The sequence below is a fragment of the Balaenoptera ricei genome, chromosome 12 (genome assembly GCF_028023285.1).
Source record: "Balaenoptera ricei isolate mBalRic1 chromosome 12, mBalRic1.hap2, whole genome shotgun sequence".
NCBI lineage: Eukaryota > Metazoa > Chordata > Mammalia > Artiodactyla > Balaenopteridae > Balaenoptera > Balaenoptera ricei.
Window position 1 is genome coordinate 16,111,639 of NC_082650.1, and position 24,991 is coordinate 16,136,629.

The window sequence follows — 24,991 nt, forward strand, 5'->3', positions numbered from 1 at the left end:
ATGGACATTTGGGGAAACTGAGGAAAGCCTAGACCCTCTCCTCCCCAAAATGTTCCCACCTCTCTGCTGCTCTTTGTGTCTCTCCTTTCTGGCACTCTTTCTCTCTCTCTCTCCCTGGCACATGATCTCTCTCTGCTGCTCTGTGTGTGGCTCTATCTCAGTCTGGTCTCTTCCTCTCTCTCTTACAAAGTTTCGGAGATGTTGAGGACCCCCCTAAGGCAGGGAGTTCTCAGCTCTAAAAGGAGCACACGTTTGAAACAAAAAACAAGTTTAAAAAAAAACCCAAACAAACAACTATGCTTTTTTTTTTTTTTTTTTTTTAAAAAAGCAGTTTGGGAGGTTTTATTCAACTCCTCGCCCATCATTAATTTCAGAAAGAGGTGATTCTCTAAGGCTTTGGAGCAGTCTGTTAAAGAGATACAAGCCTACACTAGGGATTGTATATTTTGGTAACCCATGTTGGGAGTACAGCCAAAAACAGTGAGGTGCTGTGCTAAGTGTTATAAAAATACATTTTTAAAAAAGATGCATTGCCTTATTTGTCCCATAATCCATAGCTCAGAAAGGGGGTTTGAGTCAGCAATGACCCCTTTTAAGAATCTAATCCACACCAGGAGTGATTTCCTACTATTGTACTAACAATAGGAAAACCAAACTGTAAATCACTTACCCTCAGGCAACTTGTGACCCAGAGGAGCGTGTGGGGTTACACTTTATATGGATCACCTTGCAATCTGGGAGCACCAGATATTCATTCCATGAGCTCACTTTGCTATTTCTGGATTCAGTGACCACTGGGTAGACTGTGATACTGCAAATAAATTATGCTCACTAAACTGCTTTTGGAGTTTAATTTGGGAACATCAAGATGACAGGTGATAATATGCTACTCATTATTTAGGCACGTATTTTAAAGAGAACGATGCAAGGCAAGAACTGCCATTTGCTTGTCTTCTCTACCTCACTCTAGAGTGTCGTTTTTCTGTAAATAAGGTATGTTGCTCTTCCATCAGCCCATTTTCCCTGATCTCCACCAGGCGGCATCCCCCTTTTGTTGCTAACAAGGAGGAGAGAGAACGTAGCTTTTGTGAAAGTAAATTCTGTCCACAGAACACCCATTTCCAGGCATAAAATCTCTTTAAAGAAAACTTCTGACCCTGTATAGTTGAAAATGATGGATCAGATTAGGGTCTGAACACAAGAAATTATCTACTAGTTACAAGAATGATGCAAATCATACTCAAAGAGACCAGGAAGACTGACCATTGTCAAGACTTGGGTAGGGTATGAGACTTGACCCTACTTCCAAGCTGACAAGTTAGCCCGTCCCAGCACCATGGATGCACCAAAGACCGGACACTCCTGGATCAGAGAGAGAGGACGGCTTATCACTCACAGCAACAACAGCATCCAGAGGAGCAGCATTTCTTGGCAGTGATTTTGTAAGTCCCAATTCCCACAGGGGGTTGCAAAGAAGGCTGGGTGACAACTGCACTTGCGGAGGGTTGCACTGTAGGAGAAAGAACGCTGAGCTTAAGGAACTCGCATTTTTATTTTTAATTTTTTTTAATTTTTTTATTTTCTGGCTGCACCACGCAGCATATGGGATCTTAGTTCCCTGACCAGGGATCGAACCCACGCCCCCTGCATTGGAAGTGTGGAGTCTCAACCACTGGACCACCAAGGAAGTCCCCGGAACCTGCATCTTTTATAATGGGCAGTAAGCTCACGTGCATTTTGCTTTAGAGGGAGAAACAATCTCTATCCTCCAAGGCTGTTTGCTGCACATACAAACATATTGAAAACATTTGTCCATAACTAAGGCAATGTCTGCCCACAGACATGCAGAAACATGAGAGACCTGTGTAGAATTGCCTCCTTACAAGGATAACACTGAATTTATATATATATGTGTGTGTGTGTGTGTGTGTGTGTGTGTGTGTAAATGTGATCAAGTCAACAGCACTAACGTTAAAAGTGCCCTTTTTTAAATCCCCATGTTTGATAGGACTTCCTACCTCTAGAATCCACCAAAACAAGGTGAACCCCAACCAGCAAGGTCATTTAATACACCCTACTTGAAGAGCCTAAAGTCAAAGGCAATATGTATCAGAGATAAATCTGGCCTTATTTATTCAATGGAGCCAATAAAAGCACCAGGAAAAGAGATTTCCAGGACCTAATTTGCAGTTGTTCTCGTATCATTACTCTACTGAGATGCCCGTCTGGTGTGCTGTGGTGGGAACGTGCACACAGCCAAGAGAGGTGGAGAACAGTCCAGTCTTACACAAACAATTCATCCCCAGGCAAGCAACACCACAGTGGCATCAGAACCCTTAAGAAGTGAGGCATTTCCAGCCCTTGTGTCTGAGTCGGGGCGGAAGGGAACTCCATGAAGTCTGGATTGTTCTTTCTTGCTCACAGAAGACTGTCAGAAGCCACCCGATTTTCACAGGCAAATTACAAACACATAGCTAGTTCCATCCCGAATCCCAAAGGGAATGGCACTAGCTCTCAGTAGTAACTCTCCAGGATCCTTTGGGTTGAAATAAATTCAAGGAAGAAGAAAACAGCAATGTGGAAAATCACCAGTCCCCCCTGTCTGTGTCCAATTTGAAACTGGCTTTCCCAAAGTTCCAATTACCAAATACACTGAGTTCTTCTGTGTTTTTGGACAGACCACAGACAAGGGGTCCTCCCCACCCACAGTACTTCCCCGCCAAGCCATCTTAAGCCATTTGAGCCATCAAAGAGTCCTCAGGCTAGTGCCCAAAGCAGGGGTGAAAGGAGGGGGATGAGAGGGGTGGGAGGAAGCTCCCGCAAAGTGCCTGCACTCAGGGAAGGTCCTCCAGAAGCAGAGGGAAACCCCAGCATCTTTGACTCGGAAGCAAAAATGAGGTGGGAGCGGGGGAGTGTCGATCAGCAGTCACACGAACAGGTGGCTCTGGGCCTGGGCATCTCACCGAGTAACAACACCCGAGGGGCAGCAAAAAGAACGACAAGCTCAATCCCAGTGGGCTGGGCGTGGAGCAATGCCCAGAGCAGCGCTACGCCACAGGGCAAACATCTGGCTCCCACTTCTGACCGTGGAAAGGGACAAGGTCATCTCCCAGATGCTCTCCAACCTGCATCTCCAGGGGTGGGCCTAGTGCTTGGCTGGCTATCTCTTGGCTGTGGCCCCTTCTCTGTACCCCTCCGTGAAATGGTAGTCATGACTCAAAGAGGGCTCATGTTCCCAACCATTTAGTCTTCTTGGAAAGAGCCAGATGTAACCACATACTCCCCGACTGTTGATAAACTGATTCCGCGCAGCACACAGTCCTTCATGGGGACTCCAGGTTGTAAATGAAAATCAAATATCTGTGTGTTACAAGAATTGGAAACCACATTACCCTGGGCTGCTCTTTCTCCTAATTTTGTTCTCTCAGGAAACTGATGAAAGGGTGCTCCACGCGAAGCTGCTAAGGCCAAGCCCAGGAGCTTTTTGTTAGGGGAGAAGGCATGAGAGCCCGGAAACAGAGGGGCCGCAGTACAGAGCCTGCCTGTCCTGTGGCTCGGGAGCCCTTCGTTCTCAGGACTGAGAGAGAACCGGCAGGTGGCCGAGGACCCCTCTGACCACAGAGCCTCCCCACGCCCACCCGCCAGCTCAGGGGCCCGGCTCACTGTAGATGGAGTTCCCAGCTTTCACTCCTGCGCACGGGACTGACAGTAACCCCTGTAAGAGGCAGATAAGCCTAATGGTCAAAGGGTTTGAATCTCAGCTCTGTAACTGTGTGACCTCAGGTCAGCTGCTTAACCTTTCTGAGTTGATTTTCTTATCTGTAAAGTGAGGATAATGCAACCCACCTCATGAGATTAATGTCGAGATTTAATGAGATAAGGCAGGTAAGCACTTAGCACGATGATCAAGAAATGGGAACTATTATTATGATTGTTGTAAATGGACACCACTCCGTAAAGTTTAAACTTAGATTCCCCAGTGTTCAAGCGATCACTGGGCCAGAAGTTGGATACTTTGCAGTCATTTCCCTAGGGCTGTGCTTTAATTCCCCTCCAGTAGAAAACACAAGGAGAAATAGTTAATGTGCTCACGTCACAGCTGCCACCCGCTGTGACAGCACAAGCAGGATGCCATGTGATCAGATGTGTGCATCAGACTGCACAAGAATGACCCAGTGGCCCAGGGCCGCTCAACCTGGGGACCTTAAAAAATGCCTAAGCTCTGCTCCTACAAATTCTGATTAAGTTGGTCAGGACTGGGGTCTAGGCATCAGCTGTTTTTAAAGCTTTCCAGGTGATTCAAACGTACACTCAGGTCTAAGAACCACTCTCCTAGCTGGGAAGGAAACAGTTGAGTTTTCTTGAAGAATCTTTTACCATATTTATTCAATTGGCAAACACCAGGGGCTTGATTTATAAGACCCAGTTCTAACCTCAAGGATCCTAGAGTCGAACAGAAGAGATAACAGGTGAATAGCCAGTAGTAATACCGTGGAGACATGCCACGAAGCTGTGCACACACTTAGGAGGGGTCCAATCCAGCTCTCCAGAGAGAGCCTGTTGGTGGAGAGGGTGTTCCAGACCCAGGCAATAGTTTTAGCAAAGCTTTGGAGGAAAAAAATAGAGAACCTTCCAGACACCCCAAGGAATTCAATATGACTGAACATTAGTCTAAGGCCAAAAGAGAAGGCTGGAGAGGCAGGGACCAATTCCTTGTAGGGAAGTCAGAAGGGTTTGGGTTTTAAGTAGGCGGGTGGAGTGATCAGAGCTGTCTTTGGGAACGATTATTCTGGCTACTGGGTGGAGAACAGCTCAGAGGGAGGTAAGACCGGCCGGCCAGGGGGAAGCCAATTCCAAGGTGGTTGCAGGAATCAAGGCAAGATTCCACCAGGGGCAGATCTGAGTGGCACTGGCGGGGGAAGAGCTTAGAGTTACTAAGGGTGTGCTGGGCCCGGGGTGGGGGGTCGAGGAGGAGGTCCAAGCCTGTGGCTTGAGCGCTCAGGGGAGTCAGAGGATGCCAGTCCCTGAGCAAGGGCAGGGAGGAAAGGCAGGCAATGTGTGACGTGGTAGCATCAGAGGCCTTTGGAGGAAAAGTTCATTCTTATTTCCTCTGAAGACCGTAACTTGGGCTGGTCAAGCCTAACAGAAGTCCTGCAAATTCTGATTTTTCTGTACTCACAGGGTGCATGGGATTCTAACAATAATTGGAGTATCTGATTAATCTGAAATCTTGAGGATTTACACCAGATGGGCAAAAGGGAGTTTTAGTGAAATGCAAGGGCATGGCCTGAGAGAGGCAGGCAGGGCCAAGGGCACAGAGTCACTTTCTGTTTCCTTCTCAAGCCGGGAAGGTGTCCCGGCCCCTTTGTTTTCACTGCCTGATCTGGACACACCTCAGGTGAGGTCTAGGATCAAATGACCAAAGACCTGAAAATGAAAAGCTAGAGAGAGGTGCTTGGTACCCTTGTCTGCAGAGCATCTGACAAAGTGAAATCATCACGTCAATGTTGTTTTTTCCAAGGCAAACACGTAAGCAGAACTGTAAGCAGCTTCATTTATTTGCGTAAGTAGCTTGTAAATAAATCATTGGTAAACATTACAAAATTAAATACATTTTCAAAAGCTTGCCAGTGTACGTAAAATTCACAAACATAGTTCTTTTAAAAAATAAAATATGTTCTGAGCACCCTTGATATAAAATGCCTGACCCCTGTCCTCTGACAGGGCCACCTAGAGACACCTTACAGTATGGGTGGTTTCTGTGGGGAGGCAGTGGGGACCTCCTGGAGGAAAGCAAGAGTTTCTCCTCTGACCTTTGACCCCGCCCACATCCCTCTGCATTTTGATCCTTCTCCAAGGAGCTGGTATAGAACTGAGAGGGGCAGGGCAGGCATCCCAGGTTCCGCTCCAAGCAAAGGGATCAGGGTGCACAGTTAGGGCCAGAGTCCTCACCATATGCCACTGAGAGAAGCCAGAAATGAAATCTCCACCACGCTTCCAAACCAGCAAATGCTCCTGTATCCACTTTCTTGAGAGGAGGTGAGGCTTTCTCCCTTTTACACCCTGGTCTGATGCTGCCTGGGCACCGAAGTGACCAGATCTACTTCTAAGGAGGAAGAAACTTAATCTGCTCACTTCCTTATGACCTGCTTTCATGGAGAGAGAATAATACATAGTATTTGGTTGAAAGCAGAGAATGAATTGCTACACGGCGCTTCCTTGTTCCACTGCAAAACACCACTCAGGTACCATGGGCATTTCTCTAGAAATCTGAATAAACATTCAAAGAAAGGGTTCAGGAAACTTGAATAATACCACAAATGAGGCAATAAGTACATAACCTGGCAAAGCATCCGATTAACAAAATAATACAAAGTCCATAAATTAAGCCCTTGACCAACTCCACATTGTTGTAGTGTAGCTCATTAAAATAACGGATACACTGAATTCTTTCACTTTGGTGCATAAAGTGAATGTTGTAGGTCTCCAGCACTCACACGAAGAATACCTAGTGGCCTCTTGAAAACATACGTGCTGTGACCTCCAATGAAAGGACAACCACAAGTTTATTCCATCAATGTGAAATAAAACTCACATCAACATGTTAACTTAGTTGCCTGAAGATATATACAAGCACGAGAAATTCAACCTCTGAGTCAAATGTACAACTTAAGAAAAAAGCCTAAGAAAACCATCATCCCTGTATAGTTAGGCCCTAAACATCTGGTTTCTCCAAGAAGATGCCTGGCCCAGCCCAGCCCTGCGTGTCTGCCTGGTTTGTTAATCCCTGGCTGGGCTGAAACCAGAGTGGTGATGTCTTTGCTATTAAAATATCACACCAACAAAACCTTTAAAAACAACCAAAAAAAAGTAACGTTCTTGAATAAATGTCTAATAGATACCACCCCTCCCTACCCCCAAAAAAGTTGCTCATAAGGAGAACTATTCTTTAATAAAAGTCTTCGTGAAGTCGAAATCCCTTCTTGGGTCTCCAGGAGAGTTCCACCTGGTCCGGAATTATACAGTCTTCTTCTGCGGGGGGCTCAGTTTCCTCATGCCTCTTACCCGGGAGAGCAGCTCCTTGATAAATTCCTAAGAGATCAGAAGAAGTTATATGAGGGGGTCACGCTATTAAAATTTGGGTTTAAAATCTGCTTGAAGTCATTGATGTCAACTGCAGTTAACCTTAGTTGATGAGCTTAGTTGGGTGTGTTAACTCAACTGGTACAATATAGGACATTTTTAAACAAATGAAGATGCTTAACCTTCACACCATCCTGCCTTCTCACTGTTGTACTCTTTAGAGAGAAAACCAAGCTGCCTTTACTCACTGACATTAACCACTTGGCCCCTGAAGGCCTATGTGGTTTAGATCAATTCCTCCCAACCTTTACTAAATCTTTAATCCGTGCATACAAATCACCTGGGGAGCATGTAGATTCTGAATGAGTAGGTCTGGTTGGGGCTGAAGATTTTGCATTTCCAACTGGCTGCCAAGTGATGCCAGCGTTAGTCTCTGGACCACACCTGAAATAGCAAGGCTAGACCAGTGGTCTTCAAATTTGAGTGCACATCAGAATCACCGGTTGGGGGGGGTACCTTATTATATAAACCAAAGAGTGCTGGGCCCACTCCCAGAGTTACTGACTCAGTAGGTCTGGGGTGCGGCCTGAGAATTTGCATTTTTAACTAGCTCCCAGGTGACACCTATGCTTCTGGTCTCAGAATATTACTGAGAACCACTGGTCTAGATCACAGTAAGAGTCTCTTGACTTTATTTGACTACAAATCACAGTTTGAAAAGAAAAACAGACACGTTTACATTTACAACCCAGTACGTACAAAAACATACCTGAAGTAAGAATTTAAAGAATGAATACTTACTATATGCCATGCACCCTATCGTTCCTATTCTGTTCTAATTTCATTTAAAAGGTAATGCTGGGGGAGACCCACTAAAATGATGTCGTGACTATTCATGGATGAAAACCCAAAGATTAAAGGACAACCTAGAATGCTTCCCACTTTAAACCCTCAGCAATCTTTCATTGTTGCCTCATGTATTAAAGTTTTTGCCTACCAAATGTCACATTTATTAGATAACAATTACTTTGTCCTCCTTTTTTATATTTGTTGAAGCAAAGCTGACAGCCAGTCAGACTTTCTGATCAGCAAAGGACAGCCAGTGCACGACAGAACTGCACACAGTAGGGGCATCCCAGAGCGAAAACACTAAGGAGACTTCCTCTCCGTTACGGCCTCTGAAAAACAGCTCTCAGACAACCTCGCCTACCAATTACAACCCCTAGTCATAGCACCCAGACTAAATGGTCCCTGTGCTTCTCTCCAGCTCTAAAACACAATATGCTTAAATAGTTAGTATTTTATTAGCCACCACGATTTCTTTTTTTAATAATCTTTTTGCTATTATAAAAGTAACATGTGCTTTTTCTAGAAAACCTGGAAAATACAAACCAGCAACAATTACTCTTCAGAATGAACCACTATTAACATATTTTCTTCTACGGAAATTATTTTTACCTAATTAAGATCATACTGTATAAATATATCTTTTTTTCACTTAGCATTATGTCAAGACTTTTTCCCACATTAGTCTTTTTAAAAATTAATTTTAATGGTTATACGGTCCTTTATTATACGGATGTTCTACAGTCTGCTTAATTCCTCCATCACTGGATATTCGGTTGGTTCCTGGCTTTTCAAAATTATAAATAATGCCACAATTAACATCTTTGTGTATAAATCTCTCTCTGCAATTTGGATTATTCCCTTTGGAGAGCTATCCAGTAGTAGGTCAAAGGACATAAACATTTTAATCACCACTGTTTCTGAACTTGGACACAATGGAATACACGGGAGGTAAAATGACACCCTATTTTAGTTTTCTGAACACCACTTTTCTGAACACTAATTTAAGAACTTTCTAGGATGAAATAATGTCAAATTTCCCCACTTATATTAAATTTTCATTTTGTAAAGTTAAATGCATTTCCTGTTGCCTCCTTTACCATGTGGTTTAAACAATACGTAGGATACTGAGCATACAGTTTTAATTTCATTGTTTTTGCAATCTCTTACTCAAATGACTGCTGTGAAAATTTCAGCACTGGAGTGTAGTTTTCCTTTCCTTTCTTTTTATTTTTTTGAAGCAAAGGTCAAAATCACAAACCTTACCATTTATCTTAACTCTGGTCATATTTCTGCACTATTTTAATAACATTTTTCATAAAGACCATTATAAAAATAAAGACTAAAATCACATAAGGAATAATGTACCCTAAGCTACAGACGTTTCTTCTTCAAGAGAAAAGCGATTTGGTAATTTAAATCACATTCAAATTTTCTCCAAAAATTGGTCATGCTGTACATAAGTCTCAGTGATTAAAAAGTTTAAATAATGCATCTTATATTTATGATATATTGACATTAATGAAAAACTCTAATTTTAAGTTTTATATTAATGCAATTTATATGTCTATAACTTAATATAACTGTATTGTACATATTTTAAACCATTCAATAAATTTGCATAATGAGATGCTCAGCTAAGTTAAAAAATAGCAAGACCAATATTGATTCTTCAGAGAGAAACTTGATAACACCACTTGCACAGAAAGATTCTGTTGATCACAGATGATTCTCAAAGAAGATTCAAGGATCTCTAATCAAAAATACTGACTGATGGGTCTTGGCTTATATTACTCAAAAATACTTTATATAAGTAACAACATATGTCACTCACTTCCAAAACAGATCACTCGGACTTGGGTTGGGGACACTAATTTAGCCAAAGAAGGACTGCCCCTTTGAAGAAATGACTTCTGAGTTGAAACTTGAATTAATAAAAGAGAGCCAGCTTGAAGAAGATCTGGGGGTCTGGGTCATGGCACGTGTGCAGAGTCATTGCAGAGAAACAAGCAAGGACGTGGGTGTTCCTGGTGCAGAAAGGCCAAGGTGAGCATGACGGGCGCCATGCTGGAGGTGCGAGGGCTAGCTCACCAGGGCCTTGTAGGCCACAGGGAGGCCAAGAGGGAGTATCCTCGGTGTAATGGAAGACCACTGGAGGCTTTAAGTAGAGAAGTAACATCGTCTGGTTTAGGGTTTTAAAAGATTCCCTTTGGCTGCTATGTGGAGAATGAGTTTTATGAAGACAAGAGTGAAAGAGAGATCAGTTTGGAGCTGTTGCAATGGTCCAGGCAAGGGATGCCAGTGGCTTAGAGTAAGTCCATGGAAGACAAAATGGAAATAAATGGGTAGATCTGAGATCCATTTCAGAGGCAGAGCCTAGACCTTGCTGCTGGACTGAAAGTGGGAGCAGGTACAGGGAGCAGGAACAGGAAAAAAGGAAATTAAGGTCGCTGATCCTCAGCAGAACACTGGCAGAAGGGCGATGATGATTACTGAGACGGGGGATAACTGGAGGGAAAAAACAACAAGTTTACAGACTTGAGTTGCCTAGTAGGTACCTGAGGGTAAATGTCAAGAAGTCAGATAAATGTAACTTCAGGTCTCAGCTCATGGCTGAAGACATAAATATGGGCATCACCAGCATGTAGATCAGTGGCTTTCACCTAAAAACAAAAACAAACAAAAAACCCTAAAAATCTCTATGTGATCTATCCATGGTTATAGCAACCTAGTACACAGAGATGCAAGAAGGAAACAAAAGTTTTATGTAAAAACATAACTTTTACTACATGTAAGATACTTTCTATTCTATTTCATATTTTGAAAAAAATACAGGTCAAGACCACTTAATGGTTACCACCCATAGTTTGTAAACACAATGATCTAGACCCAGGCTATTCAATACAGCAGCCCCTAACCACATGTGGCTATTTCAATTTAAACTAATTAAAATAAATAAAAATTAAAATTCACTTCCTTGGTCACAGTAGCCACATTTCAAATACTCAGTAACTATATACATCTAGTGGCTACCATATCGGACAATGCAGATACAGGATTTTTCCATCATCTCGGAAAATTCTGTCGAACAGCACAAGATGACAATACTTGGCATCACAAAACCAGATGAGAACACTTTGGAGGAAAGTGTAGATAGAGAGGAAGAAAAGGCCAAAACCAAGGCCGGAGGCCCTCTAACAAGTGAGATCTGGCAAAAGAGTTGGAGCCAGCAAAGACACCTTAAAAAGAAGAACCAATGAGATAGTGGAGAACTCAAGAAAGTGTGCTGTTTTACTTTATTTTTAAAATGTTTTAAAATTTTTTTTAATTGAAGTATAGTTGATTTACAATATTGTGAAGAAAGTGTGCGGTTAAAGCCAACAGAAGGAATTGCTGATGAGAGGTTGAGTCAGTCAAAGACAAAGCTATTGGATTAGGCAAGAAAAGGGGCCACTGTGTCCTGGAGGAGAGAAGTTTCAGTAGAATGGTTGGGATAGAAGCTCCCAACACTAAAAGGATTCCAGGGACTTTTCTGTAAACAGCTTTATTAAAATATAATTGTTATGCCATAAATTAGACATATTTAAAGTATAAAATTACTATGAGCATACCATCTGTACAGTGAACATAATGGACCTATCCAATACCTCCAGCAGTTTCTTCATTTCCCTTGGCAATCCTTCCCTCCTCCCCCTATTCCTCCTACCCCAGGAAAACACTGATCTGTTTTCTGTCACTATAGATTAGTTTGCATTTTTCTTGAGTTTTCTATAAACAGAACTGTAACACTATATACTTTTTAGTCTGGCTTCTTTAGCTCAGCATAATTATTTTGAGGTTCAGTGATACTGTTGCATGTATTAATAGTTCATTTCTTTTTTACTGCCAAGTGGCATTCCACTTTAGAGAAGTATCACAATTTGTTTACCCATCCACCTGTTGATGGAAGTTTGAGTTATTCCCAGTTTGGGGCTATTACAGATAAAGTTGCTGAAACATCACGTACAAGTCTTTGTATGAAATATGCTTCCATTTATTTTGGGCAAATACCTAGGAGTGGAATGGCTGGGTCATTGATCTGTTTATGTGTCTGTCCTTACACCAATACCACAGTCTTGATAAGTATAGATTTTTATAAGAAGTCCTAAAATCAGGTAATGTTAATCAGCCAAATTTATTAATCTTTTTCAAAACTATTCTAGGTCCTTTAAATTTCCTTAATAATTTTAGAATTATTTAGCTTGTAAATGCCTACCAATAAAAACCTGCTGGGTTCTCACTGAGACTGCATTAAATCTATAGATCAATTTGGAGAGAACTGACATCTTAACAATAATGAATCTTCTCACCCATGAAAACGGTATATCTCTACACCCATCTAAGTCTGGTTTAAGCAACATTTTGTGGTCTTCAGTGTACAAATATTACACATCTCCTGTCAGATTTATTCCTAAGTATTCAATATTTAATATTTATGTTATTGTGACTGGTGTGCATTTATTTCAATTTTTCATTGTTTGCTGCTAGTATATAGAAATACAATAGATTTTTAAATATTTATCTTGTATCCTGCAAGCTTGCTGAACTCACTTATTAGTTCTAGTAACTTTTTTGTACACGCTATTGGATTTTCTACATAGACAATCATGTTGTCTGTGAATAAAGACAGCCTAAGTGAGTATCAGCAGAAGAGAGAATAAGTGTATTATAGTATATTAGTACATAAGAATGTTATTGCTTTTTTTCAGGAAAGACTATTGCCCTGCATTTGCAGTACTTGCATTCTCTTGGGATTCCAAAAAACTTGATTTGGGGAGAGCAGAGCAGCCTCGCCTAACTTCTTTGCAGTTAACACTTAATGCTTTGGGGTCCTTTACTTGGCAAGGAGAGTTGGTAAAGTGAGTAATACACTATTTTTGGAAGATAAGCCTGGACAGTTTGAAAATGTTAAGTTTGGGCACAATTATTTAACCCTGGAACTGCACCTTAAAAGCCAGCAGAGTAATAGAATATTCTGTTGCCCAGGTGCCCACTGAAATTTATAAGGAATTCCAGAAGACACTTGAGTGTGGGCAGGTCTGCTAAGACAGTATAGTCTCAGGAACTGGGAGGCCCAGCGACCCTTTCAGGTTTCCTATGAGGTGAAGACTTGTCATAATGACACTAAGATATTGACCTTTTTTACCATTCTCAAATAAACAGAGGATTTTCTAATGAGTGGAAAGCAGATGCCCATGGGAATCTAGATGTCTTACTAAAGAGATCCATGTCAGTTTCTAATGTATTCATGAATTATAATAAGGATGACTATACACATTTTTAAAAATGTTACTGCAGAGGAATGCAATAAAAATGAATAAACTAGAGCCTCCTGTATTAACATGGACAAATCTCAGAAATCTCATGTTGGGCCCAATAAGCAGGCTGAAGAAGAAAACTTGCAAAGTATCATTTATATACTTAAAAAGCATGCGAGATAATCCATGTGCACACTTGTCACCCCTACTTGGTTGCAAGGATCCAACTCCTCTTTGTCTTCCTAGCATGGTGCTTAATACACAGGAGGTGCCCGGCAAAGGTTTGCAAAGTAAAGAAATGTGTGTATGAAGCAATTAATTCATACAGCTGAGGCATTAAAGTGAAGTAGCAGAGAGAGGCAACAGGAGAATCTTTGTATATCAATGGGGGAGGGCGGAATTGTACAAAGTATCAACTGGCTCCAGCTACCATGGAGGAAGGTTCTAAAGGTTCTCCTTTCAGCACTGGAACATTAGGCCACCTGGGGGAGTTAGGGAAAAGGAGAAGCACTTGGGGAAGAGCGGAGCCTAGGATGCTGGGGGTGGGGGGGGTCAGGGAGGCATGCGCGCGCGCACACACATACAGAAGAGATCAAAGAAGCAACAGAAAAAAAGAAACATTTCCAGTGACCCTGGAAACCTGACTGTATATGACATGCGGCCACCTGATTTACGGAGAGACTCCTAAGAGAGAAAGAAGCCAAAGTATACTTCTGAAGGGATCTGGCAGCATCATGAGAACACAAAGGTCCCTCCTCGCTCTGGAGTTTTGGCCGTGTGGCGCTGGCACAGGGCATGGCCTCGCAGAGGCCTCACTCTCTCCGAGCTCTTGTCCCGGATCCCTCCTGGGCCCCGTGGCTTTCAGCTGCCACCCCCTCCTGCCTGCTGGGGTCTGCGCCAGAGGCGGCAGATGGACGCACGTTTTATAATTAACTCCATAGGCAGGCGTCTGGGACCCTTCCCTAGTCGCTCAAAGTGAAGTGATTCATCCGTTACACTCAGTCATGACACTGCTCTGCTTTAAGGAAGGTGGGTCCAACGGAAAGGGGGAAAAGGAGAAAGCAGGGTATCACTGCAAGTCGCTGCTCTGTGCATGATTAAACTGCACTCGTGTTCTTTCAAGCATTTCAAGTCATTGGAAAAGATAAACAAGATAAATGGATATTATGCGGTAGCCCTTTGATTAGAAGTATTTCCTGACAAAAGGACTTTCCAAGGAAATGCTTAAAACCGCAGCTTGGTGAATGGTGCCACCAACCACAGTGATTGTGTAGATCATGCAAGCTCCAAATAAGGGCACCCAGCAGAACGCTGGAAGCTCTACCTACTTGCCAGAAAAATACCACCCACCCCTTACACGGAGTACCGACTGGGGTGAAGAGAAACAGCAGGGGAGGGTTCTGAAGGCTGGGATCCATGGGGGTCAGCGACTCCTCTTTGTCACCCCAATCAATGCACTAGTCATTTCCTAAAACTGCACATTCACAGGGCCCATCCGCTCCTGGTCCTGAGCCTCACGGCCAAACGACGGCAAATTAAGTCACCTCGCACACGTTTTACATAGCTACCTGACGCTTCTTCTAAAAAGCCTGATATTCAACAGATGACATGGCAATCAGGCAAGTAGTGATCGGGTGGAGAAAGAAGAATTTCTTTTTTTTTAAATTGAGATGTAATTGACATATAGCATTATACTAGTTTCAGGAGTACGACGCAATGATTCAATATACGTATATACTGCGAAATAATCATGACGGTAAGTCTAGTTAACACCCATCACCACAAAGAGTTACAATTTTTTTCTTACGATGAACACTTTTAAGATCTACTCTCTTCCCAACTTTCAAACATACAATACAGTATTGTGAACTAGAGTCACCAGGCTCTATGAGAAGAATTTCTAGATCCAACAAAGATTAGATACGTGAGAACAATGGAAGGGTAGGTAGTATGTACCTCTTTTCAAATGTGATGGCAACACCTGAAAACTGTTCCAAATGGTAAAATGTCCTCACCCGAAGAACTGGCTAAGCATTTAAAAATCACACTGTAAACTGTCATTGGCTTGAATATCGGGGTCACACAGGAGGCCAAAGGGGCACGCAGTGAACCAGCCCTGACGAACACAGCTTCGGGGGCGACCCCATCCCTGTGTGACGCTGGGAGTTGCTACCTGCAGTCACTGGCATTATTCAGCACCACAAGTGCCATCACCACTCATCACTGAAATACTTCATTTCCCCCGCTTTTTGGGGGGGAAGAGAGAGGGTTTGTCTTTAGAGGGGTTCGTTTGCTGACAGGGCACACCAGAACTGATCCTGTTTTTCATTATCTGAAAAGAGGTTTATGAATCTGCTTTGGGTGAGGGTTTGTGCCTGCTGTGCTTATAATGACTTCTGCCAACATGAATTCCTGAAGGTCTTAACTGCATCCTGGTTCCCCCGCCTTCAACTTAAAACCACTGACACTATTCTATTTATTTTCTTGACTATCCACTATTTATTTTTTTTAATTTCTGTTGTTTAAGTCAGTCCATCTACATATTTTTTTAACATCTTTATTGGAGTATAATTGCTTTACAATGGTGTGTTAGTTTCTGCTTTATAACAAAGTGAATCAGTTATACATATACATATGTTCCCATATCTCTTCCCTCTTGCGTCTCCCTCCTTCCCACCCTCCCTATCCCACCCCTCTAGGTGTTCACAAAGCACCAAGCTGATCTCCCTGTGCTATGCAGCTGCTTCCCACTAGCTATCTATTTTACATTTGGTAGTGTATATATGTCCATGCCACTCTCTCACCCTGTCACATCTTACCCCTCCCCTCCCCTTGACTATCCACTATTAAAGATTAATTTGTTCTGCTGGTGAGAGCAGTCGCATTAATCTATTTTAGAGGTTCAGACCACTGCTCTTAGATTAATTTATTTTGTACCCAAATTCTAACCTTGGTTTATATACAGCAGAACAGTTCATTTGCCCTCACCAGATTCAACCTTACTGGCATTTAATTCTTCCTTCACTTACTAATGGGTTTCTCACAATCCGTACACTTGCAATTCACTCAACATAAGGTCCACATAAGTAATCCAACCACAGTAAATAATCAATGGAGTAAATTCAGCAAAATTATAATCTCCCACTCTATAATCACTAAGGAAACTACTTTCATCATGGGTCCCATTATCAATGAAGAACAATATTATTTACTACAAATACATGAATCTTGTCTAAATGAAAGAAACCCATTTCTAAACTGTTTGAGACTTGCTTCTTTGATTGTGACTCCCTTTGCTAAAGATATAGAAATCCAAAACTCATGTGTCAAATTGTCTTTAACTCATATTTTTTCTTCTGTCCATTTAAGTCTAAACACGAAAGAATGTAAAGTTGTTTTTAATATAGGGTTGATGAGCTTTTAAAACATGATCATTCATTCTGAATTTAACGGAAAAAGAAAAGGCCATAAAATCACAATCAATCACTGGAAAATGCCAACCATTTAAAGGTCCACTGCCCTTTAAAGCCTGTACCTCCTCCACCAAGTCTTTTATAAAATAACAATCATTAATTTCTTGGGGGGGAGGTCAGAGGGGGGAAACATCCAAAAAGGCAAGATGCATGTGGTCTTCCTATAATGGCATCTCTTTCTTCTTTCTTCATGTTTTATTGCAATTACTGTTGTCATCATCATTATCATTATTCTCATGGTCATCCTGCTTCTAAGAATGTAGTAAAGAATTTAACCTTGCCCTAAAGGAGGTCTGGTCTTTACCCAAGGACCTTGGGCCATGCAAGAGAGTCTAACAGTGTGATTTCGGTGGCGGGGCGGGGGGGACTTCAGGTCACGTGGTATCAGCTCTATATCCCCAGGGTCTGGAGACTGAGCTTAGCTACATGCACAGTCAACCATGTCTATGTGACCAGGTCCCAATAAAAACACTGGAGCCCCAGGCTCAGGTGAGCTTTCCTCATTGGCTACTCTGTACATAACACACACATCATGGCTGAGGGAATCAACACCGTCCATGACACCACTGGGAGAGAACAGCCTGAGGTTCTGCATTTGAATTTCCTGGATTCTGTCCCAAGTATCTCTCCCCTTGGCTGATTTTAATCTGAAGCCTTTCACTGTAATAAAACTTAACTGTGAGTATGACAACTTTCAATGAGTTCTGTGGGTCCTTCTAGCAAATTGTCAAACATGAGTATGGTCTTGGGGACCTTGGAACTTGCAACTGGTGTCAGAAGTGAGGATGGTCTTGTGGCCCATCCCCTAACACTGCAGAGTGCTGAATAAGACCAGGAAATAAATGCCGAGTTTTGCTCCGTGACTACATGTCTTTGGCAAGCTTTCCTAATATTTCAGGGTTGATTTTCCTCAATAAAGACAATCATAATCAGATTTATAAATACTCCCAAGTAGAGCTTGTGCTCACCTAGTAAGAATTAAGAGAAAGGCAGTGAGAAGTAGACAGAGCACAGGATGTCGACTCAAAATGTGTCCAAATGCCAGCTCCAGCACATCCTGGCTCTTTTTCCCTGGTCAGAGGAGGCCTAATGAACGTGTGTGAGCAACTGACATACTGGGACTAAAATCCTTCGGGCCATAGGTAAAGCTTCCCATGTTTCTGGCTAATGAATCCCAACTCTTTATCATTTACCTGTCTAATTACACTAAGACATAATTAGGCTCTCATCGCCAATGGCTCCAACCACTAGAATATCATTCTCATTGATTTGCGTCCTTCTTTGTAATTTCCCAATTCTCACTTTTCAGAAACATCGTTCTGAAGGTGACAGCTTTCAAAGGGTAGATTTCAACTCATTAATCTCATATTCAAGTTCTGTTCCTCATCCCAGCCCAAAACTGCAGTCGTTTTTGAGGAAACCCCATGAGAAGCCAGATGAAAAGATTTCCCTGCATGTAGCCTGCCTCTTCTGCTTTTTCTAGCAAAGCACAGATCCCCTAAAATCACTCTCCATTAAGCAACCGGTTCCTAACTTAGAGAACCATGGGATAAGCTGACACTCTGGCATTTCTGTCCTTTTATTCCTATTTTAATATTCTTTGAGCATTGAAATTCTCACCATAGTTGGCTATGTCCTTCTAAGAGATTGTTTTTAACAATCACATATTCACTACCCTAAGTCCCTAGATTAGTTACGGGCACACAGATCTCAATAAACATTTGTTGAGCAAATGAATAAAGAGAACATAATAAAATGCCAAGCCATGCCTCCTCCAGTCACTCACCCAGCCTCTCCCAGCTTATATTTTCTCTCTGCTGCAGTCAGCTCAGTGATCAGGGGCTGGGAGTACTTCCATGTACACATAAACGGAACAATATTTTAAACGACAGGTTAAGATGTTAAATGGATAGAGGACTGATGTGAGTAAGATGAGTTGACAATGGCCATCACCAAAGCCTGTCAGAAAAGTAAGATGCAGTCACTGTGACACCAAAGCAAAGAAGGAGAATCTGCCTTCCTACCACCAACACAGGACGAACAACAGAGCAGCCCAGCCTTTTTGAAAACTCTGGTCAATTCCTATGTGCAAACAATAATTAGACGTCCTTCTTCTGTACCGTCACATGGTATGACATTTCCGTGACCCAGCTGACTACTGGGATTCAAAGGTGCCTTTCACCACCTACTCACAGACTGAGTCATCCTGAGTGAAGCTCTGATGCATATCAATTTACAGGCTTTGATTGCTAAGATGATAGGTAGTACCTTGACCTCCATATAACAGAAAGGAAATACATCAGAAAGAAAAATCCGATGTTTATCAGAGAGCGATGGCACAGCCACCTTTAACTATGAAAAGAGGTTTCTAGAAGTCCACAGATAAGACTGGCAATTCCCTTAACAGATGGTAAGAGAGATGCCCTCAAGCCCATATTAAATGCATTTTTCTGTCCACCATCCCAGCACAATGGAAGCGCTCCTCTGTGATCCTGAGATTTGAAAACCATGCAAAGTAAGAGTGAGAAATAAGAAAAGAAGCTCCTCCCTAGCCTGGCTAGCTGGCCTCGACATCCTTCTCCCTGATTTCTACAATGTCCACTAGGATCCTTCAAATCCAAGTAATAACCAAAACAAAATCACTCCTTTTCTTCATGCTTTATCTAGAAACATCCTTCTTCTACTGTTAGATCAGCTCTATTTTAATATCAACTACATCAGAAATGGCATTTGCTCAAGGGGAAAAAATTAAAACACCATTCTCACTAGTTAATCACTAATCTGTTAGCGTGGTGGCCACAATTATACTGCTGTGTTTTCTAAAGGGTCTAAGTCAGGAAAGATTTAAATGTCAAAGGTCCACAGTTTGGAATATGAATCAAAATGGGGACACATGAGTCCCTTTCTTATTAGCCAGGGAGCCACACAGGATGAAATCATGGACCCAAAGTCTGTGACAGAAAGTGACATGCCAAAACCATATCACTTCTGTGAAATCAGCAGCTTCTTTAAAGTCTGCTCTTCAAATTGAGTATCATTATCCGTGGATTTGGGCATTTTGTGTATTTAATATGTAATGGAGTAGCACTGCGTCATATGGAACCAGATTCAACTAGCATGTGTCAAGCTCCATGTTATTTGCTTTCCTATGTACCCTGACTTCTCCACTTATTTACTATGTCACCTGACGCAAATCATGCAGCCTTCTGTGTCTCACATTCTCTAGCTGATGATCATAGCGGCAACCTCACAGCTCTGTTGCGAAGGTGAAATGAGTTAATACATGTGATTAGATCAGTGCCTGGCATGTGCTCAGTAATGACTGAGCTGTTACTATCATTGTTTTTGTTCTTATCACTAAGAGAATTATCATTGCAAACAGCCCTTACTAAAACCCAGGGAGGTGGTTATGATTACCTCCATTTTTATAAAGGAGGAAATGGAGGCTCGGAGAGGTTGAGAAAATTGCTTAAAGTCACACACGTTTGGTGCTGGTGCTGGTGTAAGACTCTTGATTCAAAGCCCAGACTTCTTTCCACCCCTCACTCCCCACCCCAGCCTCTGCAATGAGACTATAAATAGACGTGTCTGAGTCAGCAAAGATGGCTTCCTTACATTTCTAACTTCAAAGTGGCATAATAATTGTATGTAAAATTCTTTTGATCAAAAAAATAGCACCTCCAGAGAAGACGACTTGAAAAAAACATCATTAATTTGTTAGGCATTTAGCTGAGATAAGACAAAGTCCTTTAATGTCCTACAGGTCTTGCCGAGTCAAGCAGCTTAGGAAGACTGGCAGGATGGAAAGAAAGAACACAAGATCAGGTGTCAGAAACTCGGGGATGAGCCCTGGCCTCTCTGCTCACTGCTATGAGGTCTTAGACAAGGTACGCAAGTTCTCTACTTCAAGTGATGGTTGTGAGGATTAAATAAGATAATGCTTGTTCTCGCAATCTGAACTCTAGAGCTCTGGGGAAACACAAGCTATTACGTTTATCATCACAATCCAGGGGCCAGTAAAATCTGTTTCTTATGCACGTAAGCTCAAAGGCAAAACTACCCAAACTTTTCTGAAATGATCCTTTAATAGATCAATGAGCTTGACTGAAATTCCCCAGCATTTGACACCATTTCCATTCCTAGAAACCATGAGCTAAACAAGGAACACGAGAGGCTCACTCGTAAATTCCAGCACTTTTTTCTTCTTTCTTCCTTTGGAACTCTGAGAGCATTCAAATACCATATCCTTTCATCTCATAAGCCTCCTTACAGAGACCGGATGAGGAACGCTTTTGTTCCAGGAGGACAAGACCTTGCATTTCATCTAACTGTTGTGAATAAGTGTAAATATTTTTCTCCCTAGACACTGCAAAACCTCGAGGGAGAGGGGGACTCATGCATATCCAACCTTTCTCACCTAAACACCAAAACATGAACTTCTCCACCCAGAAGAACTGAAGAAAAAGAGAATGATAAAGTGAGTAAATGGCACATCTATACCCACCAGTCCGCATCTACTCTCAGCAGCAATCCCCCACCCCCTCATCACGTGTTAACTCATCAGCATAATCCATCACTTTTCCTGACTACAATCCCACTAAGCTTGTCTAACCCTTCACAACAATTTGCTACTGCTCTCCAAATACCTAATTGTTTTAACTCGTACATTAATTTCCCAACTAACTATAAATAAAGGAGTTCTAGTCCCCAAAGAATTAAATGGTGAGGTCTTCTGCCACCTTCCCATCCTTACTTCCAAAAAGGCTGAAATCGGATGATCAATGCTGAGATAGGAGTTAACAGGATCAAACTTAAAAAAAAAAAAAAAAAAAAAAAAAAAAAAAGGGCTTCCCTGGTGGCGCAGTGGTTGAGAATCTGCCTGCCAATGCAGGGGACACGGGTTCGAGCCCTGGTCTGGGAAGATCCCACATGCCGCGGAGCGACTGGGCCCGTGAGCCACAATTACTGAGCCTGCGCGTCTGGAGCCTGTGCTCCGCAACAAGATAGGCCACGATAGTGAGAGGCCCGCGCACCGCAATGAAGAATGGCCCCCACTTGCCGCAACTGGAGAAAGCCCTCACACAGAAACGAAGACCCAACACAGCCATAAATAAATAAATAAATAAATAAAATATTAAAAAAAAAAAAAAAAAAAAAAACTCCAGAAAAAAAGATGTTCAAATAGTGACAGTATGAGGAATCCCCCTGCTCCAGACACACACAGGCTGAAAAAAATATGATTTGCAACCTGGTCACTCCATGGTGAGACCCACCAACGGACAAGCTGTGCTCACACAGATTCCAATCAGTGTACTGGGTTCTAACATTCAAACATGGGTACACACCCCAGAATCACTAAAGACAGACAAAAACAGAAAAAAAGGTGATTCTGAGAAAATGCAGAGGGCAGAATAATCTTGAAAACAAAAACAAAGAAAATAAAACATCTGATTGATATTCTCAAAGGAAAAAAAAAAGAATGAGTGCATCCATAATATAAGAAGAAATACTAAAATGAAATAGACAGTGATTAAAAAAAAGCGTTCTGGGGGGCTTCCCTGGTGGCGCAGTGGTTGAGAACCTGCCTGCCGATGCAGGGGATGCGGGTTCGAGTCCTGGTCTGGGAAGATCCCACATGCCACGGAGCAGCTGGGCCCGTGAGCCACAACTACTGAGCCTGCGCGTCTGGAGCCTGTGCTCCGCAACGGGAGAGGCCGCGATGGTGAGAGGCCCGCGCACCGCGATGAAGAGTGGCCCCGCTTGCCACAACTGGAGAAAGCCCTCGCGCAGAAACGAAGACCCAACACAGCCAAGAATGAATAAATAAATAAATAATAATTAAAAAAAAAAAAAGCGTTCTTAGATATTAAAAATAAGATAGCTGAAATTTTAAAATATCAGTAAAAAGGCTAGAAGATAAAGTCAGGGAAATCTTTCAGAAAGTAGAACAAAAGATCAAGGAGATGAAAAACAGAAGGGAAAAGATAAGAAATTAGAGGTCCCATCCAGAAGGTAAAACATCTAAATAACAGGAGAGCCAAAATATAGAACACTGAAGGAAAAAGTAATAAATAATAAAAGGCAAGTTTTGAAGAACTGAAAGGCATAAATCTTCAGACTGAAAGAGTTTACAAGGGTGGGAGGAATTGGGAAATTGGGATTGACACATATACACAATCGATACTATCTATAAAATAGATAACTAATGAGAACATACTGTATTGCACAGGGAACTCTATTTAATGCACTGTGGTGACCTAAATAGGAAGGTAATACAAAATAGAGGGGATATATGTATATGTATAGCTGATTCATTTTGCTGTGCAGTAGAAATTAACACAACATTGTAAAGCAACTATATTCCAATAAAATTTAATTTAAAAAATAAAAGAGCTTACAAAGTACCCAGCATATGAATAGAAAAGGACCCACACTAGAGCATATCACTGTAAAATTTCAAAATATGGAGATAATCCTAAAAGTTAACTGAAGGGAAAAGAATAGGTCACCTACAAAGGTCTGAGAATGGAAAAGGCATCAGACTTCTTAACAACAGAAGTAATACAATAGAATAATGCCTTTAAAACTGAGTTTTAAAAATGAATTTTATTCTAGAATTCTACACCATCCAAACTATTGATCAAGATACATTTTCATATATGCAAGGATGGAAAAATTTACCTTTTATGCATCCTTTCTCAAAAAGCTACTGGATGATGTACTCCAACTAAAATGAGGAAGACTGGGATTTAAGAAACAAAGCATCTGAACAGAACTTTCAGGACAGTAGCTACTCAGTAAACCCAGAGAATAACTTCTCCAGATTGTTGCATAGGGGCTCCAGGAAGAAAGCCTGGCATGAAGGAATAGTAATTATATGTTGGAGCATACAAAAAAATATATTACAAGTTTGGCAAAGATTCTGGAGAGTTTAACAAAAAATATCAATAGGCACTAGACAAAAATAAATGACAAGGTAGTTATCAACTCCAGGAAAAACAAATGACTATACAAGAAAGGAGCAGTGGTCATATTTCACTGACTTAGCAGTGAAAAAATTTGTTTAAATCATAATATTATGAATCTTGACTACTGATTTAAAATAATACTGTTATATAACTTTATTGAGGGGATGGAGGGAAATGAATTGTGTGGAGAGTGAGGGATCTATCATATTTCCTCTTAAGTCAAGAAGTGAAAAAAAAAGTAGTAAACGTATATTTAGGAATAAAAGAGTAAATAGCAGAGAAACAGCCAAAATTGTTGTTGTATAAAAATATATAAATATAGTATGTAAATATAAAATATACACCTCTAGGGAAGGGGACTAAGGAGTGGGAAAGACACTCCTACTTTTTCTTCATAAGCCTAATAGTATTTTAGGCTTTCAAAATTATGAATATGTATTACATTGATTTAAAAATATATATTTTAATAACTAAAATTAAAATTTAAAAATCTCTATGAATACAGAAAGTAATAAATATAAAGGAAAACTGGAGATTGTAAGAATAAAACTCAAATAAGTAACTGACCTCAAACCAAATTACCCTAAAACCCCACACTCATTTAAATTTTACACACTCTTAAAAGCATGCTTTCCTCTCACTTTGTAATTATACCACTTCAAAAAAACAGAAGTCCTACCATCATTGCTTTGATATTGCAAATAGACTACAAAACATCTGATGGATCTTCTAATTTCTCTGATTTATCACAGGAACAAACTGAAAGTACCTCTTTTACCAATATATTCATAACTGATCAAATTCTTAATTTGTACACTGTTCATGCTTTTGGTCATTAGAGTATACATTAAATACTGTGGTCTAATCAAACTAACATCTACTGTTTTTTACATTAATACTTATACATTTGACAAATATCCAAACAAAGCATAAAATTTATCCTTCCAATAAAGGCAATCGCTCAATTATGAATGACAGAATCAGCTTTAAGCTTTTAAAAAATACATACCTATAACCTAATAGAATGTATTCTCCAGTTATAAATCTAAAACTTTTACTAAAATGATTCCAAACCCTCTCACAATTTCCTTTGAAGTTTGGCTTTTATATAAAAGCAGGCAACACACCCAATTCCATTAGTTTTAAGTCTTCCAGAACCAGACGTGCTGAGATTTACAAATAAGCAAGTTAGTACTATTCAAACACGTGAGGGCTTCCCTGGTGGCACAGTGGTTAAGAATCTGCCTGCCAATGCGGGGGACACGGGTTTGATCCCCGCTCTGGGAAGATCCCACATGCCCCAGAGCCTGTGCGCCACAACTAC

The 24,991-nt window shown here is 41.3% G+C and overlaps 1 protein-coding gene across 2 annotated transcripts in view; it reads right to left on the minus strand.

The window, feature by feature from the left end:
- Positions 1-5,540: 5,540 nt before the first annotated feature.
- The window catches only part of PPP1R14C (protein phosphatase 1 regulatory inhibitor subunit 14C), a 93,105-nt gene continuing 73,654 nt past the window's right edge, over positions 5,541-24,991 (minus strand). Inside the window, exon 4 of one of the 2 annotated variants that reach the window (XM_059941000.1) lies at positions 5,541-7,092. In XM_059941000.1, coding sequence (XP_059796983.1) covers positions 7,018-7,092 — 75 coding nt within the window. In that variant the 3' untranslated portion in view covers positions 5,541-7,017. Of the gene's footprint in view, positions 7,093-10,492; positions 10,593-24,991 lie in introns of those variants that run through there. The other variant, XM_059941001.1, reaches the window with a different exon arrangement.